Source organism: Hippoglossus hippoglossus, chromosome 3 (assembly GCF_009819705.1).
Source record: "Hippoglossus hippoglossus isolate fHipHip1 chromosome 3, fHipHip1.pri, whole genome shotgun sequence".
NCBI lineage: Eukaryota > Metazoa > Chordata > Actinopteri > Pleuronectiformes > Pleuronectidae > Hippoglossus > Hippoglossus hippoglossus.
This window is the reverse complement of record NC_047153.1, coordinates 436,081-455,869: the sequence shown is the minus strand read 5'-3', so window position 1 is coordinate 455,869 and position 19,789 is coordinate 436,081. Positions and strand designations below refer to the sequence as shown.

Here is a 19,789-nt window from a genome sequence, read left to right as displayed (position 1 = left end):
TTCTCATCTCACTGAAGTTTGTTCAAGTGTTTCTGATCAGTTTGGTTTAATCAGTTATTTGATGATATGAAAACAGGCTGAGACGTGATGATTGACAGCTGAGACTGACTCCTAATTGGTCGAGAGCATGTATTAAAGGGACCTCGATACTGTGGCTACGATCACTTCTGCACAGACTCTGACTCTAAATGATGTCAAAAGCACAAGATGGCGGCATCTATAGCTGGAATCTTTTAGCTAGAGTCCAACTTTATTCACAAACCAAAACAATGAGCTGAAAGAAGCTGAAATGTTCAGTTGAGCTGAAAGGTCCTGCGGAGGTGGAGGATGTAGCATCACTGTGATGCTGGGATGTTAAACAGCAGCACAGTCGACAGAATATTCTCATCATTTAAAGCAACACCATGTATGAGTTACTGATCAACAGCGCCCTCTGCAGCCACATGTGGTCATTAATTCTGCTTCCTGCCCCAGAAGAGCTGCTGCTGTAACAAATCCACCAAACTCAGAATTCTTCATGTTTCAAAGTTTCCTGCTGAATATTGGAGATAAACTCTGGTTTTTAATAACTTCAGATTGTTTCTAACTGATCTCAGTTCAGCTTCACTCTTCAGCTGGAGCTGGTTGTGACAGTTGAAGCTGACTCTCAGTCAGTTCTTCTCACAGGAGATGGAACCCACTCAGCAGAGTCACAGAGAACAGACGCTCAGGGAGAGAAGGAGGAAACTTTCTCTTGTTCACACTAAACATCAGTTTAATCAAGATGCTGCTTTCAGGTGAAAAGTTTTCTAGTGTTGCTTCAAGATCAGACCAAACTCATTTCCAATGTGAAACATGAACCACACTCGGCTGCTCACAGAATCTGCTGATGACTCTCTACAGGAATGTTTTTGACTGCTGCTCTAAAATAACGGATCATAAACTGTGTTCAGTTTCATGTTGCCTCTGTCGGGTGTTTCCTGTGGTTCCTGGGACATGAGTGATGTGAACAACAGCTCTGCTCTGCTGGAGGTTCAGGAACTCACTGGGTTCTAATAGTATCATTACAGTTTGTAATGAACATGATGATGTGTGAGCTGTTTCCTCCATCCAGTGCCGTTTGTTTCACAGTGTGATGAACTTCACACAGACCAAAAAGAAGAGATTACAATTAAATGAAATAAAAGAGAGTTTGGATCAAAAGTTTTCATGTTAAATTGAAGCAGCTTCAGTAACAGTGAGTCTCAGCAGTGAAGAGGAAACCTTCATCACTGGCTGACTTTTCATTGGTCGGAGGTTTGTGCTGTTTGCTGCACAACTGACATTTACATCAAATGATCAGATGAAAGCAAAATGTAATGCTCAATATTTTCAAGGCTATTCTCTTTTTTTCACTTTAATGTATCTCCCTGTTCTGGTGCACGTGTGGAACCAGTAACTGAAGAAACATTTAGATTTTTTACTTGAATCAAAGCAGAAATACAACATGTGGTGACTCCTGGAGCTGTCCATGGTGCTGAAACAGCATGAACTATTCTCTGGGAAATCTGTGAAAATATCAAAACAGAGAGGAAAAGCTCCTGGACCCGCCCCCGTGGTCAGTTTGAACCCCCCCCCCCCCCCCACAAAATGTCATTTAAATCAGCTGAGTCGTTTTGAGTGACGCTGCAGACAGAAGGAAGAACAGCAGTGAAAACCTTTCTGTGGCTTTAAACCAAACTCCACGACATTCAGGAGGGAAACTGTTTCTACGAGAGCTGCAGTTACTTTTAAAACTCAATGTGATACAAACACTGTTGCATTTTAAAGCCAAACTTTTGGTGAAACATTTTAGTCAATGTGTAAATTACATCCTGAGTCAGATGATTTCATTTTAAAAACAGTTTGAGGTAAAGACAGCAACGATGAAGGAATGTGACAAACCACTCAACTGTCGATGAGGAAAATTAAAAATAAATAAAATCAGCTCCACATCAGGAAGTGAACGTTGAAACATCTGATCAAACGTTAGTGGGAGTTTAGTTTCAGGATTTTAACTGTAATTTTTACACAGATTTCACTTCTGCTCTCTCATATTTTATTGTGAAATATTGTTTCTTTATTACTAATAATATTATATTACATAATAATATTAGTAATAAATCAGTTACAGTTGCTCTTTTACTTTCGATACTTCAATTATTTGATGATAATACTTTTGTACTTTTACTAAATATGCTATTGTGGGACTTTGACTTGTATCCGAGTATTTGTACTTCTTCCAGCTGATCCAGGAGCTGTCCGCGGTGCTGAAATCTCGCGTTCGGACAGTCTCTACGTGCACGAGCTTCGTGAGGAACATGTTTAATACGCAGGTGCTCTGCGTGTGTGTGTGTGTGTGTGAGCGCGCGCGTGTGTCAACAGCAGCGTTATTGGGTTGTGGAAAATGTGTCAGCTCGTGCGTGCTAAATTCATCTGTCTCCCACGTGAGCGGAAGCAGTGAGGCGCGTGACGCAGTGTTTTTATGTTTCCCTCATTAACGTGTTTGACTCCAGACTGAGAAGTGTAAAGGTGAACAACACACACACACACACACACACACGGACACACACACCGTGAGCGTGCGTCCCCTGCATCACTTATTGACCTCGCTCTCCGTCAGTGTCCTGCGCGCGTGCACGGTGGAGGCGGGTGTCTGTCATCAAACGGCCTAGATTAAAACCCTCGGAGCAGAGAGCCAATCAGAGAGCAGAGAGGTCTCCAGTGACACCTGACCTGCTGCCTCCCGTTACCATGGAGACCCACAGCAGGGATGGGGGGTGGCTGGTGGTGTGTGTGTGTGTGGGGGGGGGGGGGGGTATAAACCAGTGTCTCTAAACAGGAGATGATGACAATCAACACAGTTCATTTTCTAATATTAGACACACGCACACACACACACACACGCACACACAGACACATACTCACTCACACACACACACACACACACACACACACACACACACACACGCACACACAGACACACACTCACTCACACACACACACACACACACACACACACACACACACAGACACACACACACTCACACTCACACACACACACACACACACACACACACACACACACACTCTCTCACACACACACAGACACACACACACACACACACACACACACACACACACACTCTCTCACACACACACACACACACACACACACACACACTCTCTCACACACACACACACACACACACACACACACACACACTCACACACACACACACACACACACACACACACTCTCTCACACACTCTCTCACACACAATGATGTAACGATGGAGGCGGGTCAGTGGGTCAGTGTGAAGGTGAACCCCTGAATTTTTCTCATTAAGAGTTTTTCTTCCTGACTCAGGATCATTGGACGTTCACACCCTCACCTGAGGGAAGCCCCGCCCACGTTGTGTCCCACAGCCAATCATGTTCTGTTTTTAAGATTCGTGAGTTTATGATTTGTAGTTTCCGTTTTCTAGAGATAAAGATGGATCCATTTTCTTTGCACTTTAATCTCCTGATTTAAAAGTTCTGACTCAACAGCTGATCACTGCAGACTGGTTATAAGCATCACATGGTCTGATGATGTCCAATCAGAACTCACGTCCTGGACTTCAGGGTCTCGTTCACACGACCTTCTGACTCCAGCTGAGCTCACACTCCATCCACTACAACACATCTCAGTGAGCCCGTGACCCCCTGGGGCCCCGGGCCCCGGGCCCCGGAGCCTGTGCCCTGTGACTCCTGTTAGTTACGTTGTTATATTGAAGTTAACAGCACGTGTGTATGTGGGGGGGGAGGGGGGGGGGGGGGGTCTTACCTCCGTCAGAGTAGGTTTCTGTGCCGTATCCGTCCTGCAGGCCGTTGCTCCACGTCCCCTCGTACCGGGCCCCGCTGGCCGTGCTCTCCAGCTGCCCGTAGCGACCCTTGAACCCCTGCGTCCACTCCCCCCGGTACTCCCAGCGGCCCTTGCTCTCCACGCCGATGCCGTGCCGCTTGCCCTGCGCCCAGGTGCCCTGGTAGCTGTTCCCACTGGGCCACGTGTACACGCCCAGGACTTCGAAGCCGTGGCTCCAGGCCCCTGCGTACTCGCCCTGACCCTGGGGCCCCGTGCAGACCCCTCGGCCGTGGGCCTTACCCTGCTCCCACCCCCCGCAGTACGACCCCCCATCATCAAAGTCAAACCTGCCTCCAGTGGACATGCATGAAACAGGTTTAGGCAAATCCTTAGAACGTCAAGAAACAGAAAGAGACAAGGGCCCGGTTCACTCCGAGGGAGCGAGGAGGGAGGAGGCCTCGTCTGACTCAGGTAACATGGAGGTGCAGGGCCTCCACTCTCCCTCTCCTCTTAGCTCAGGATGTAACAGCTCCTCGATTTAAAAACAGCACAACACATCACAGAGAGCATCACGTTACGAAGAAGAGATCTAAGCCTCAGCGACGGGTCTGGAGTGACGAACGCAGCTGCCGTGCACGCTGCTCCCCATGGCCGTGCAGGCTTCTCATCCTCCTCCACTTCCTCCTCCACCTTCCTGCTCCGCAGCCTCGCAGCCGGGGAGCTCGCCGGCCCGTCGCCTCGGCCGTGCAGCAGGGCGCTCCAGACGAGCGAGGCCTAGGCTTTTCCAGCAGTCCCAGAGGCCCACAGAGCGGCGAGCGGCTCAGTCAGACATTACAGCATCCGCACATCCTGCCGCACCGGCAACAAGACGGAGAGGCTGCTGCACTCCAACCACATCAAGTGATAACAGATCAGAGGAGCAGAGGAGAGGAGGAGATTTCTCTGTAGCGTGGCCTGGAAACAAGCGATGGGGCTAACGCTCAGAGACACACAGACACACAAACACACACCTCAGCAGACACAACACACAGTGAACATCTCTCCTCTCTCCGCTGCGACCTGAAGATGAGGAGGAAAAAACACAAGCAGAAGAAAAGCGATTCGTCTCCTCTTCCCTTTGTCCTCCTTCGCTTCAACGCTCGTCTGAATCTGGATTGTTGTTGTTTCCTAAATCCACCAAGTCATCTGCCCTCTCCTGCTTCTCGGCCTCTCTCTCTCTTTCTCTTTCTATCTCTGCCTCTCTCTCTCGCTCTGAAATCTGCTCATTACAGGACTGTTCCATCCCAGCCAATACCCCTCCCCCACACACACACACACTCTCTGAACGCACACTCCTTCTCTGAGCTCTTAAAGAGATAGAGACGGAGGGATGGAGCTAATAGCTGCATGTACACATCTCCCTGCTCTCCGTCCCTTCGGGGATTCATCCTCCTCTTCCTAATTATCCAGCCTCATTTCTCTCTCTCTCTCCTCCCAGAATGAAAAGTGGTCGTCAGCAGTCGTCCTCCTGAAAACTGGAGGTTTGTGAGCTCATCGATCCGCTGCCACTCAACCCTCAGCTTCACTCGGCTCTTTTTCTCTGTTGTTTCACATGAACACAACCAGTGGAGCGAGCGACAACCACGGACCCACAATGACCTTTTCAACAGCACAACGACCACGAACCTACGAGTAATTATCAGTGAGGGAGCTTCATCACCAACACAGACGCCTCATATCTGATCAATAACAGCAGCAGCCTGCTATTGGAACTCGATCTGTCAGGGAACTGAACATCTGTGGGTTCGGACGCTGACGACGACACGAGATGAATCTGCAGCGTTTAGAGATTTGGTTTGAAGGAAGGAGTGGAAACATGAAATCACTGTTTCTGTAGTGGAAGAGTGAGAAACACAAACTGACTCAATTCATCTGAAGGTTCAATGACAACACACACACACACACACACACAGACACACACAGACACAAACAGACACACAGACACAGACACTCATACACAGACAGACACAGACACACAAACAGACACTCACACACACAGACAAACAAACAGACACACTTACACACAGAAGCAGCTTTTATATGTGATGATATTTTGAAAAACAATCTGTGAACACAAAACACACAAGATGTTCTTATAATCAAAGTGAATGAAGAAGTTAAAGCATCGAGAGAGGAACACTGTACTACCCGTGTTACTGCAGTGTTCCACTAGAGGGCGCACCACAACTCCGACAGTATCGAACGTTTACAGCGTAAAGAAAACCCGATGAACCTGGAGGACGTTTTCCTGTCGTTACTCAAAGAGGATCGTCATCGTAGATCGTGAGTGACAACACTGCCCCTACTGTTCATGTGCATATTGCATCTTGCGGATTCACCAGACAGATGTTTGTGAGTCAGCCGGGAGTCGTACACACACGTGCTGATAAAAGCAGAAAGAACTCGTCAGCACCATCATCACTCAAACACAAACTGTCACAGTGTCACTTTATTAGGTACGGTTCATAAAATAGAATAAAATAAACCTGTTACACAAACAAAACGGTTCAGATGAACGTGGGCTTTTGAGTTGGTGAAAAACAAAGTGTTGACGGAACTAAATCTGTAATAACTTGTTTGTGATGTTCTTACTCACGTTGAGTTAAGAACAGAGGAAGTTGCTCCTTGTTAACATCTATGAGACAAACAACACGTGATTGAATTTGATTCTGAGACGACGACACACATTCATTCATCTCGGAGCAACATCTCCCAAACAGGATGTAGAATGTTTCTGTTCCTCGCAGACGCAGCGTGAACGTGACCCGTGTGTTCACTGAAGCACAAGAACAAACACAAAGTTCTTTTCAGTCACCGACAAAGAATCTGAAAACGACACAAATGAGGCAGAAAACATCGCTTTGAGGTTTTTAAAGGACTCTGAAGCACAATGTGAAAATAAAATCTGTTTAAACTCTTCATGTTACATGCGATCGTCTGAGGATTCAACCTAACAACCAAAGGAACTGTTGGGGTTTAAGCAACATGACATTCACCTGCTTGTTCTTAAGTCTCTGCTAACTGGTCCAATTAGTGGAGACTAAGCAGATACTTAGTGGAGACGATTACCAGTAAAGAGAGGGAGCGACTCTAAGTGCAACACTTCACTGACCATGACAACACAACCACAGGAAGGGTTTTCTGTTGTTGGTGTTTTTCTTGCTGTGATCATGTTCGTTTTAATCATATTCACTTGTGCAAGTGGAACATTTGTGTTTCCTCATGTTGCTTCGTCCACACACTCGCTAAAAGATATGGCAACACAATGAAGACAGACACTTAAGAGTAATAAAGTGTTAAATACGGCAAAGAAACACAAAACGTCCACAGAGACACAGAATTAGCTCCAAACTATAAAAAATAGACACAAATATAAATTTTATATTTAAATGAGTCGTTTGTAGATTTAAAGAAAAAACATCAGACGTTGAAACGTGATAAATTCATGACGGCTCCCTAAAGTGAAGCCAAATCCTCTCCATCGCCCCCTGGTGTCTGGCTGCAGATCACAAACTCTCCTCCATGTTATCACGTGGACCAAATTAACAAAAATCTAAGTAAATGTTAAATAAAAGTTTATCAAAGTTGCTTTCTGTTATTTTAGGTCGTTCTTATCACACTGAGGCCGACGTTTCCTACACTACAGGAAGCTGTTGACCAATCACAGCAGACCTTATCAGAAGGGGGGGGGGTCTTACTGAAGCAGTGTTAGAGACAGAGGCTGAAAAGAGGAGCAGCAGCGATGGACAGTCTGAGGAACGTGATCCTGAACTTTAAACATGAAAAGCATGAAAACATTTCACTGTCATTAAAGTGAAACGATCGACCTGAATATGAACAGAACTCGTCTCTTAAAACAAGTCAGACCTTTTTCTACTATTATGTAAATTACTTTCTGAGAATCATCAGTTTAATTATTTTGATTCTAAGTTTTCATGTGGAGACAAACGTGATTAAGAGATGAAATCATGAAGGTAAATGTCTGGATGACAGATTTAGATGTTTCACTCATCTTGATGTTTGATAAGAGTCTTCAGGTGAAGTGACAGCGCCACCTACTGGTAACAAGAAATAACCCTGGTGTGACGACTCTAATCAGATTGTCATGGTTTACACTTGATGACTGCTCAGATTTATCAAGAGTTTAAATCCTCACAAAATAAATGAATGAATTTATTAATATTAAAACATCGGTGCTTGTGTTTATTTGGATGAACGAGTCCAGGAGACGCTGATGTTTCAGAAAGTTCACGACACTCAGATTCACTTTCTCTCAAAGTAAAACTGACCCAGATTCTCTGCTGAGGTTTTTTGTTTGACTTCTGTGATCGTAAAATTAATAATTTTGAGATTTCAAGCAGCAACTTGATTAAAAACAATTATGTGGGAAAGTATAGCAGGAATTGTTCTTACTATTTTCAGCCAATCAACATGAACAGAAAATTACTTGTGCAGCATTTTCTTAAAAACTCCATAAATGTGGAAATGGTTTCCTCCTGTTAACTCGTGGAACAGGGACGACAGTGACGAGGATCAACGATCTGTAGCTTCATGTTGTTAAAGTGTTTGTGTTTAATGTGAAGTCACAGAAACTTGATTCTTCTCAAACTGTTTCTCAGTCACTTTGCTTCTCTGTCGGATTCTTATAGAATCTCTTCATATATTCTTATAGTTTATAAGTGTAACATAATGTTCAACATGTAAATTGTGAATATGCAATGACGGGATCAGATTAATGAAGAGGAACATTAAGAAACATGCTTTCAAGTTGTGCTGCAGTGAAGACTCTTAACATTCAGGTGATAAAACTATAATAAATCAAACAAGTGTCACCTTTGAAGAAATAAAAGAAATAATGTATATTTAGCTAAAAACTGGCACTGATGACTTATTTTATTACTTTTCTAGACAATATTTTCAGTCCATGTGGTGAAGAGGATACAACCCGTTGTTTATTAGTAAAATACCAAAGTGTCATTTACAAGTTGGTAATGAACAGAAACAGAAGAAAGAAAAACGATAGAAAACAGAAGCTTGAGGTTTCCACTGGGACGGAAGCTGTTCAGGTGAGGATGTCGTGGGCCTGCTGCTCCACCAACATGGCCATGTTCTTCACGTCCCCGCACCAGAAGTCCAACCGCTCCTTCATACCTTTAATCTGAAAGCACAAACAGCAGCTGAGAGCTCCACCTGCAGCCAGAAGCTCAACAATCAGCAGCTTTCATCCAAGTTTACCAAGACTAAAGAACTAATTCATGCTAGTTTCACTGTTTTCACCTGGAAAAGCTGCTAAACATCGGAGAACTTTACAACCCAGTGAGCCGCTGTCAGGTTTACATGTCGCTGCTGATTGGCCGACACCTCTGACACACCCACCAATCGAGTGAGAACGAAGCTCGAAGCAAAGCGTTGAGGTCGCCTGCAGCGCCACCTGAGACCCCTAGAGGGCGTTGGGGGGATTCATCTGTACCAGAACAACAACTCAAGGTGCACTAACCTGCGGCAGGTCCAGGACTCGGGGCTGCACCCAGGTCATCTGCACCTTCTGGTCCACCTCATCGATGTTCCCTTTAATCAGCCCCACAGACAGAGCCTTCATCACCAGCAGCTCCACCTGCAGGACGCACACAGCTTTACATCCTCACGCTGACAAACCTGAAGCGCTTCAACAATTCAAATGAGCATCTCAAGTTCAACCTGAGGAAACCACGTGACTTAAACTCGTCCTCGACTGACCTCATTAACGGGGATCTTGGCGCTCTGAGCGATCTCTGTGAAGGTCAGCTGTCTGTGGTTTGCAGGACGAGTGAAGGTCATCTGGAAGGAGCAGACGAGGTCAGTGATTTCAGATCCTTGTGTTTAAACCTTCAGAGAAACGGACACGTTCTTCTGATACAGAACGAGACGACGAGAACATCACACACGTTCTGAAGAAACTGCAGGTTTGGTTCGTTGGACCTCGGACTTGTGTGTGTGTGTGTGTGTGTGTGTGTGTGTGTGTGTGTGTGTGTGTGTGTGTGTGTGTGTGTGTGTGTGGCCTATTGATAATTCACATGGGTTATTACAGAGTCATATTCCCCCTGGTGGCTGGCTGCAGTATAGGTCATACAGGGTTCCTGCAGGTTTCAACAAGTAAAATTTAAAACTTTAAAACTATAATGAATGAAATTTACGATCTATGACATGAAGGATATTAAAGGGTGGCGGATGTCTCACCTTGTTAAAGCCCTATGAGACAAATTGTGATTTGTGAATATGGGCTATACAAATAAAATTTGATTGATAGATAAATTCCCAGAATCACCGACACGTCCTCATAACTGAAGATTAAGAGAAGCAGCTGAGAATAAAGCTGGAAACATCAAACAGAGACCGTGGGTTTCTTCAGTCTTCACCACAACAAGCTGCGTGAACGCAGATCAGCTGTGACATCACTCAGCACTTCTGGTTTCCTAGTTTTATTACAGCGCGTTAATATCCGAGTCACTGAGAAGCACCAACACAGACGTGACAAAGTGTAAAGGCCACAAAACTAAGAATCGTTACATTAACGTTGAAATAATTTAAACTACTTAAACACACTTCATCACGTTTTAACATATTTAAGACTTTTCAAGTCTTCAAATTTAGATTATTAGTCTTATTGACTTTGAGATTCCACAGAAATCCTGATCAGAACCTGGCGTCTTAGCAGCTGTGAAAAATCAAAGAGCAAAGGTCATGTGTTTGATAAAGTTTGGTTTGAATGAAGTAGATCATATGATGTAAAAACAAAGATGTTATGATTGACAGCTGAGCTTAAACAGCAGCTTCCTCCGTTTGGGACTTTTCTGTCTCAATGGTTCAACTCTGTTGAAACCGTTTGAAATTGGTCGACGGAAGTTTCACATTTCATAAATCACATGAACGACCTCGAGCAGCCGCCATGATGTAATTTAACTCTCCACACATTCAGATAGATTCCAATTCTTTTACATGTGGTCGGCAGGAGGAGAAACTTCAGAATCACACCTGTCGATTTCTGTGTGTATGACAACATCCTGCTGCTCGTGTGATCACAGGAATTCACTCTTGAATTCTGTGAGAAAACGCTGAATCATACATGAAGAAAAACACGAGTCCTAAAATACCAACAGATAAACCTTTCAGACACAAGGTGGCAGTGTGATCAGACACAGGCCTCGTCTGCTGCCTGTTTAACACCAGAGCAGTGTGAGTGGATATGAGGCAGGTAGATATCTACAGGTGACTGACAACACATACAACCATCACACTGCAGTGAGGACTCAGTTTACCTCTGGAATATTACAGCAGATCATAGCCAGTATAAAACTGTTAAGAGTATGAGTGTAGTGTGAGTGTGAGTGTGAGTGTGTGTGTGTGTGTGTGTGTGAGTTCACCTCCATGACACAGAGCAGCTGGATCTTCTGCATCAGTTTAGCTTCATGTGCTGCGAGGTCGGGCTGCGACCAAGAGAAAAATACACCAGAAACATCAGTTATATTTAAATTAAAGAAAAACGTCTGCTGGCTCTGTATTTGTGTTCAACCCGATTTAACCTCTTCTCATTCTTTGTCTCACTGAACAAATACTTATTTCCCTCCATGTTTTAAATTCCAGCTAATTTACAGAAACCTGAGTCATCCTCAACATAGTTATTGCACTGCCTTTTATATAGAGAATATAAAACCACTGTATATAGTATTTCTACTCATAGTACTACTACATCTGTCCAGTGCTCCTACTTCCTTGTGCTGCAGTTTCATTTGAGAGTTTCCTCTACAAAGATTAATTAAAGGTACATTTCATCTCTTTTTGTGTCTGAAGCTAAAATCAAACTATCGACCTGAGGCTGTGACCAGATGATGAAAGACACTAAAGGAGGTGACAGGTAAATAAAACATCATTTCTAGTCATTCACCGTTTAGAGGATTTAAAGTCGTGCTGATAAAACTTTGATTGGAGTCACGACTGATCCAAACAGTAAACAAGCAGTAACTGAGATCTGATCATCTCACTGTACAACAAACATTTCATCCCAGTTAAACATATCCTGTGTGCTAATCTTAGTTTGTTCTACATGTACATCACATCTATCTTTATTCTCTTACTATGTCATTTACCAGGGACGAGCATTGTCATTTAACAGAACAATATAAACCAGGGAAAAAACATTTGATAAAATAGACATCCAAGAACAATTCTGAAACTGTGAGCCCCCCCCCTTTGTTACCTGTTGGCCCCAGGCAGATTTGAAGCCCTGGAATTTCTCCACGTTGCCTCCATTGAAGGCATAAAGTGTGTCAATGAGCCACTGTTTGTCAGTGTTCCTCAGAGACTCCAGCACAGGATGCATCAGCTGCAGAGACATGTCAAACCTGGTTAGCACACCGAGCTTCAGCTGGAAGACAATAAAACATCGTGGAGGAGAAACGTGTGTTTATAGAGAGAAACCCACCAGCTCGCCAAAGTTATAAACTCCTTCTCCCAAGAGTCCTGCCAGTCCGAGCGTGAAGGCCCTCTCCTGCTTCTCCGTTTCTGTGGAATCAATAACATACAAGTCGTTAAGCTGCTGATGGGACTTGACAAACTGCGTTTCGAGAAATCAAGGCCAAATGGTTTCCCATCATGCCTCCGCTCACCTGGGAGGTCTTTAATGTCCACACATCCGAGGTAGCGCAGGGCGTCCTTGTAGTAGGAGGCGTGGTTCCCAATGATGCGATAATACTTGCTGGAGAGGTCGTAAAACCGGCCGTGGACGGACGTCACCCCGGGCAAGTTATTCAACTTTTCCTCGACCTCTTCAATGATTTTCTGGAGGATAAAGACGAAATACATCGTGTTCATTGTTTCATCAGGACGTCAAAACTTGTATATCTTTATTTAAAAGACCTACAGCAGAGACAGAAGTTACAAGACAGTGCTTCTGTCACTGTGTCCTGACGACACCTCCCATGTGAGGAGGATGTAGTGTTCCAGCTGAAAGAGGTGTGAGGCTGGTTGTGTGTCAGCAGCTTGTAGAAGAGAGAGGAGATTCTAGGAGCTCTTACCTTTGTGGCAGGAAGATCGTTGATCTCCAGTTTCAGTTTGCCAATAGATGTCTTGCAGAGAATAGTGGCTTCGTCGTTGCTTTTCACCTAAAACACACGTGTTCACTTTTTGCTCACAGAATTTATTATTCAAAACTGTCGTCATCTTACCTTTTCCTTGGTCTTCTCGAGAAAAGTGATGGCATCTTTAGGATCTGAGAACAAAAAGCATTTTCTTAAACACTCAACAAAAAGGTAGAAATTCTGCAGAGAGATTGCATTGACTCCGTCGTGTTGTGATTACCTGTCATCTGTCTGGTAACATACAGAATAATCTCCACAAGGGACAGAGGATTGATTCTGTTCATGAAGAAGGTCAAATAAATTAGCATCAAACCAACAGTAGATATGAACAGTAATTGTTCTGCGGGTCCAGCAATTTGACGTCACCTGTGTTCGAAGTCACTGATGAAATTTTCATAAAGCTGTAAGAAGAAAATACACTTTCAGATCAAAGAAAATATATAAATGTTCACCTTGTTTTTAAAGACTTTCCTTAACCTTTTGAAATGTCTGTACTTTTTCCACCAGTAAAACTTTGTCTTTTGTAAATAAATGATCAACCACTTCATGAGTCATTTATATATTATTACAGACAAGAGACGACATGTTTCAACTCTGGAAACAAACATATAAATCAAATCTGTGGTTTAAGTTTTAGAGCTGCTGCAGTTACCGGAATGAGGCCATCTCCTGACTTGAAGCAGGGATCCTTCACGAAGTCCGTCAGCTTCAGAGTCAGCTGATGCCACAGTCTGTCAGGAAAGACACATCGTCAGTCACCACATCTGGATACACTGCATGACTACAGCTGTGACATCACATCTGGATACACTGCATGACTACAGCTGTGACATCACATCTGGATACACTGCATGACTACAGCTGTGACATCACACCTGGATACACTGCATGACTACAGCTGTGACATCACATCTGGATACACTGCATGACTACAGCTGTGACATCACACCTGGATACACTGCATGACTACAGCTGTGACATCACATCTGGATACACTGCATGACTACAGCTGTGACATCACATCTGGATACACTGCATGACTACAGCTGTGACATCACACCTGGATACACTGCATGACTACAGCTGTGACATCACATCTGGATACACTGCGTGACTACAGCTGTGACATCACACCTGGATGACTACAGCTGTGACATCACACCTGGATGACTACAGCTGTGACATCACACAAACACATTTCCCCATGAAGTAATGAACAGGTACTTTGAACCTACGGCCTTTTCAGGAAAGTGAATTTTAGGCTTTAAGACTTTTCTACTCTTCTTTAGTTTGCTTGTTATTTATTATTAATTATTCTTATTGTTTGTTGGCTGTTCATTCTATGATGGCAACTAATTAACTATTCATTTGATTTTCATCATGCATTTCCCATGAATATGCACATTACTAAATGAATCAAATAGAAACGCCTGGTAGTGTTTACCAGTCTAATGTAACTCATGACAGGTCCAGATCGTACAGATGTTCATTGACCTGGATATGATCACATGACATCATGTTCGTGCTGCAATATAAACATTTAAGAGTTAAGGACTACTTCATTACATTATAGATTATATATAATAATGAGCATATAGAGAAGATACAGACATGTTTCACACTCTGTTGTTCAGCCTCGTGTTCCACACACCAGGAGTGTGAACTTGTTTTGGTTTGTAAACGTTTCAAACAGCTTGAAGTTAGCAGGAGGTGTTGATGTGAGGAAGCTAACAACCCGCTGAGATCAAACACATCTGACCACTGGATCAAAGCTTTAACACGTGACGTGGTGGATCATAAGATGTTAATAACACAGCTCGTGAGTTAGCTTCTGGTTTACTGTTAGCTTCAGGTTAGCTGTTAGCTTCAGCCTCAGTGTTAGCTTCAGGTTAGCTGTTAGCTTCAGGTTAGCTGTTAGCTCATGACTCAGCGAGCATTACCAATGAATGGGTGAGCTAACGTCAGCTAGCCTGGCGCTAGCGGAGTTAGCCGCTGTGCTCACCGCTTGTTGTGGAGCTCCTCCAGGCGGTGCCACTCCGCCGCCATCTCCGGGGTGGAGCTGCGGCTCTGCTGCTGCTTGAGGAACCCGCTGACATCTTTCATGGTGGAGAACTCGGGTCGGATCCGGGACTCGAACGTGTGATGTGAAGCGAACGTCCAGGAGGGTCTGCTCCGCTGCTGGCGCTATGAATGATGGGAACTGGAGCTGCTGCGTTCACGGTCTGCTCACAGAAAGGGACAAAGAACAACTGCTACAGCGCCTGAGGTTTCTTCACGAAGTTACTGCGGTTTGTTTTGTTGTCACGCTTTTGTTGAAGTTGTGAGTTTGTTTTCAGGAGCCCAGACCGGATGTTAACAATGATGATATGTATTCTCACTGCGCGTGTCAGTGTGATTTCAATGTGGACGTGAACGCGACGGACCCCTTCACGCTGAGCGGGGGCTGATGGGAAATGTAGGAGATCTTTAGCTGACACAGCTAGGTGGCTAACAACCGAGCGACCGGACATATCAGCGACAGTTAGCTTAGGTTACATCAACTGCACTTAATGTGTGAATGTGGCATGTCACTGTAGTTGTGTAGTTTCCTGTAGTTGTGTAGTTTCCTGTAGTTGTGTATTATGGCTTCTTCTCTGGTCAACTCCTCATTAATGTCAACGGTCAGACTGTGTGTGTGTAGGAGACTCTGCTCTGCACAGGGTGAGTACACACACACACACACACACACACACACTCACACACACACACTCTCACACACACACACAGACACACAGACAGGCAGACAGACAGACACACACAGACCCACTCACAGTTGTGTTGTTTTGCAGGTTGTGGTCGGGGGAGTCCAGCTGCAGGTGCAGCAGCTCAGTTCAGGTGCTTCACTTCTCTCTGGATTCAGGTTCATGTTCAACCACAGGTTTAAAAATCAATCACAATTCAAATCACATGTACAGAATGTGTTCAGTTATTTTGATAAAAACACATATTGCTAATTAATCAGGAATATTATTGTTAAATGCTGAATTGTTGAAGCCTTTAATTTGAATCAAAGTGTCAAACATGGTCTGATTCCAGCTTCTCAAATGAAAAGTTTTGCTTTGTTAAATATCACCGTCCGATTCGAACAGTTTGAATCAGAATCAGCTTTATTGTGTCTTTCATTATAAAAACCCAACAAACATGAGAGTGAAGTCTTCCACAGGTCGGAGGCACATTTAGAATAAAGTCGTAGCACTGATGCATTCATGAGTGAAATGATCATAGTTAGTGAGAGGAGACATTTGCAGATGTCGATGTTGACACTGGCAAAAATTGGTGGATGATATTCTTTCCTGTTTTCTGTCATTTTAAAGTGTAAAGCATTAATCAATGAATTGATAACATATGAAGTAAAGTTGATGCAGACAAAACAAACTCCTTCCTTCTTTTACTGCTTCTTCACAGAAAAACCAACTTCTCCTGGTGCGATGGAGCTCGAGGACTTCTTTCCCATGGTGGCGGAGCAGCGGCGGAGCAGCTGACCCTCGAGGACATCGCCAAAAACATTAGAGAGCGGCAGCACCACAGGGTGGTGGTGATGGCCGGCGCTGGGATTAGTACACCGAGTGGCATCCCTGACTTCAGGTACAAAGTTCTGATGTGTTTTCCTGCTCCTGTCACATGTGGTATCTCTATGAATCTACTGTGGAGATCCGGCATGTTGTCGTTCCCTCACAGGTCTCCAGGCAGCGGTCTCTATGACAACCTGCGGCAGTACGACCTGCCCTACGCGGAGGCCATATTCGAGATTGGCTTCTTCCACCAAAACCCTCATCCCTTCTTCGCCTTGGCCAAAGAGTTGTATCCAGGAAACTACCAGCCCAACCTGACCCACCACTTTGTCCGCCTGCTTCAGAAGAAGGGGCAGCTTCTCAGGATGTACACGCAGAACATTGACGGACTGGAAAGATGTATGTATCTACGAATCCACTACACACGGTTGATACTGTCTCCGAGCTCACGATCTCTAACTTGTGTGTGCGTATCAAGTGGCAGGGATTCCTCCTGAGCTGCTGGTCGAGGCCCACGGTACGTTCGCCACCGCCACCTGCACCGTCTGCTTGAGAAAATATGAGGGCCATGATCTGCGAGTGAGTTTCAACCCAAACTCCCAGATTTGAAATTGAATGATGCCTTCAGTCCAAATATTCATTAGTTTATGTGTGTTTTTATGTTTTAAAAGTGTTTTTATTCCAGTGAGCTCGGCACTTTCATCTGAACAAAACAAAAAACACAGCTGAAACTGGAAACACACCACCGAGATGCGACACTGTGTTTGGCTCGTCTGACGTTAGACTGATAAAAATGTAAAGACTTTTGTGTTTGCTCCAATTTTTCCTGAGTTAAAATGATTTAGTTCCTAAATCTTATTAAATCTGTGTCGATGAGCAACATCTGACATTATTGCACGTTATCTTCATGCTCCTCAGGTCGGTCACAATAAAAGGCCTCAACAAGATGTCAAATTAAAATCAGCCAACAGTCATTCTATATCTTTTATCTTTCTATGTCTCTTCAGCCCGATGTGATGAGTGGGATTGTCCCTAAGTGTCCCACCTGTAAAGGGGTGGTGAAGCCTGACATCGTGTTTTTCGGAGAGGAGCTTCCACGGCATTTCTTCAAGTACCTCACAGACTTTCCTCTGGCAGATCTGCTGATCATCATGGGCACGTCACTGGAGGTGAGCACCACCAGCACCACCAGTACCACCAGCACCACCAGCACCACCACCAGCACCACCAGCACCACCAGCCTCAAACCACGTCATGCCCTGTCAACATGCATCCAAACAAAGTGGGACTGACAGGACTGATACTTCTTTATATTTTCATGTGAAATCTTTATTTATATTATTATTTATGTTTTTAACAGTAGGTTTTTGGTATTTTAGCTTTTAGTTCCTGAATGGAAACACAAACAGTCTCCAGGTGGATTCCATCTGTGTATATTGCTTTCATATGGAACGTGTTCCACTCACCACTTAAATTTTAAATTACCAGCAGGTAACAGGGAATAACGATCTTGTTTTGCAGAAGTAAAAAATGAGTAAACAGCCAAAAATCTATTAAAGTCTTGTGTTTCCATTCTTGTCACTCAAGAAGTTAAAGGCTTTGTATTAAAGGAGGAGAAGGGTGTTAAAATAAAGATTGTTGATGTTGTGGATTAAAATAGTTTGTTGCTAAAAGTGTGATCATGAACTGAACACGACAAATAACCGTATGTTTGTTTTTCTGCAAGACAATTTTATTTTATAGTGAAAAACACAACGAAATACATGTTGTTATTCACTAGAATGTCCCTCGGAGCTCATTCCTCACATCAACCAAGCTGCACTGAATCACACAGACGTATAAATGTCTGTCATTTACATGTCTGATTTTTTCTTTTCATCAAGATGCATTTATTATTCCTTAAAAAACCTTCGATGTCATTTACAAAGTAAATGTTGAAAATCCCTTATTGTTCCCTCTTTGCCCTGCAGGTGGAGCCCTTCGCCAGCCTGGCAGGGGCCGTGCGCAGCTCCGTCCCTCGCCTGCTCATCAACAGGGACCCGGTGGGGCCCTTCGCCTGGAGCCGCCGGCCCCAGGATGTGCTTCAGCTGGGCGACGTGGTGAGCGGCGTGCAGGCCCTGGTGGGCGCCCTGGGCTGGACTCAGGAGTTAGACCAGGTGATGGCTGCTGCTGCTCAGGAGGTTTGTTAACAACCGTATTTAACTCTGCAGACTTTATTTATTTAATCCAAAGATTTGGTCTTAAACCGTCATCACGGCTAAAGAGGAATCACAGCTCTTATACCATCAGGACATACAGAACATGGAGCTGCACAGATTATGAATGAAGACAGACAGATATTCAGGAGAATCATTTCTAATAGAAAAGCATCTTTTATTGATATTGATTGGATCTCGTTGGTGTTTGTTTTTTCACCTTTGGACGGAGCCAGTGTTTCCCCTGTTTCCTGTCTTAATGCTAAGCTAAGCTAACTGCCTGCTGACTGTAGTGATGTGACTTTTCTTATCCAACTCTAACAAAGCAAAGAAACTCCTCCTGTAAATACCTGCACGGATCTCTCGCCTGAGTTTGGTCGTTCAAACATTCACAGAAATGTGGCTCGTGTTTGTTGGGTAGAGCAGGAAGTGAGATGTGATCACATGATCCCAGGAGACCCATTCAGGTGTGATCAGACGAGTGCAGAGCGGATCACTGGGATCTCTCAGGACCAGGTCTGAACGAGGCCTGAGTTTTTGACAGATGTGCTGAGCGGGCGACACTAAAATTCTCTCTCCTGTTTCTGTGTGTACGTTTTTCTGCAGGCGACAACAAAGACAGAGGAGTGAGAACGTTTCACTTCATCAAGCTGCAGGTTTCACTTTTCATCCCTGCACTCAACACCGAAAAGTAAAAGTCACGTGACTTTCTGTGCACATTGTTGTTGGATCACGTTCTGACAGAAGTCGCGCTTACGTCAGGGAGACTTGAATAATGACCTGCTGCAGTGAAACAGACATTTCCTCATTGAACTGTCACTGAAATACAGGTAAATACAGGTAAATACAGGTACAGGTAAATACATGTAAATACATGTAAATACAGGTAAATACAGGTACAGGTAAATACATGTAAATACAGGTAAATACAGGTAAATACATGTAAATACAGGTAAATACAGGTACAGGTAAATACATGTAAATACAGGTAAATACAGGTACAGGTAAATACATGTAAATACATGTAAATACAGGTAAATACAGGT

General features: G+C 44.1%; 3 protein-coding genes across 4 annotated transcripts in view; 1 reads left to right on the top strand and 2 right to left on the bottom strand.

Moving 5' to 3' along the window:
* si:ch211-146m13.3 (junctophilin-3) overlaps positions 1–4,685 on the bottom strand; it is a 14,683-nt gene extending 9,998 nt beyond the window's left edge. The window contains 1 exon segment of the mRNA XM_034581110.1: positions 3,828–4,685. Within this exon segment, the coding sequence (XP_034437001.1) occupies positions 3,828–4,209 (382 nt within the window). The 5' untranslated portion in view covers positions 4,210–4,685.
* A 4,126-nt stretch (positions 4,686–8,811) lies between these two features.
* Positions 8,812–15,373, bottom strand: psmd13 (proteasome 26S subunit, non-ATPase 13). Its single transcript, XM_034581114.1, has 13 exons — positions 15,000–15,373; positions 13,650–13,728; positions 13,364–13,398; positions 13,218–13,273; positions 13,085–13,128; positions 12,935–13,021; positions 12,527–12,698; positions 12,343–12,422; positions 12,118–12,243; positions 11,285–11,347; positions 9,621–9,701; positions 9,382–9,498; positions 8,812–9,042 (listed from the first exon to the last, which is right to left on the bottom strand). Exons 1-13 carry the CDS (start codon positions 15,098–15,100, stop codon positions 8,947–8,949), a joined length of 1,137 nt encoding a protein of 378 aa, XP_034437005.1. The 5' UTR covers positions 15,101–15,373; the 3' UTR covers positions 8,812–8,946.
* Positions 15,374–15,469: 96 nt separating this feature from the next.
* Positions 15,470–19,431, top strand: sirt3 (sirtuin 3). 2 transcript variants are annotated; one of them, XM_034581108.1, is made up of 8 exons: positions 15,470–15,697; positions 15,826–15,871; positions 16,442–16,621; positions 16,715–16,947; positions 17,027–17,127; positions 17,556–17,717; positions 18,519–18,728; positions 19,350–19,431. In XM_034581108.1, the coding sequence occupies exons 1-8, from the start codon at positions 15,619–15,621 to the stop codon at positions 19,371–19,373; spliced, it is 1,035 nt and encodes a 344-aa protein (XP_034436999.1). In that variant the 5' UTR covers positions 15,470–15,618; the 3' UTR covers positions 19,374–19,431. The 2 variants fall into 2 exon arrangements, with proteins under 2 accessions (XP_034436999.1, XP_034437000.1); XM_034581109.1 differs by lacking the exon at positions 15,826–15,871 and having other exon boundaries at positions 15,588–15,697.
* The last annotated feature ends 358 nt before the right edge of the window (positions 19,432–19,789 follow it).

Bases quoted from the DNA above. Each gene is read 5' to 3' on its own strand.
- sirt3 (XM_034581108.1), top strand. From the start codon at position 15,619: ATGGCTTCTTCTCTGGTCAACTCCTCATTAATGTCAACGGTCAGACTG. The intron at 15,698-15,825 runs GTGAGTACACAC...GTTGTTTTGCAG, and splicing joins GAGACTCTGCTCTGCACAGG to GTTGTGGTCGGGGGAGTCCA. The intron at 16,622-16,714 runs GTACAAAGTTCT...GTTCCCTCACAG, and splicing joins AGTGGCATCCCTGACTTCAG to GTCTCCAGGCAGCGGTCTCT.
- psmd13 (XM_034581114.1), bottom strand. From the start codon at position 15,100: ATGAAAGATGTCAGCGGGTTCCTCAAGCAGCAGCAGAGCCGCAGCTCC. The intron at 13,129-13,217 runs GTAATCACAACA...TTTTGTTCTCAG, and splicing joins TGTTACCAGACAGATGACAG to ATCCTAAAGATGCCATCACT. The intron at 9,702-11,284 runs GTGAACTCACAC...TGCTCCTTCCAG, and splicing joins AGCTGCTCTGTGTCATGGAG to ATGACCTTCACTCGTCCTGC.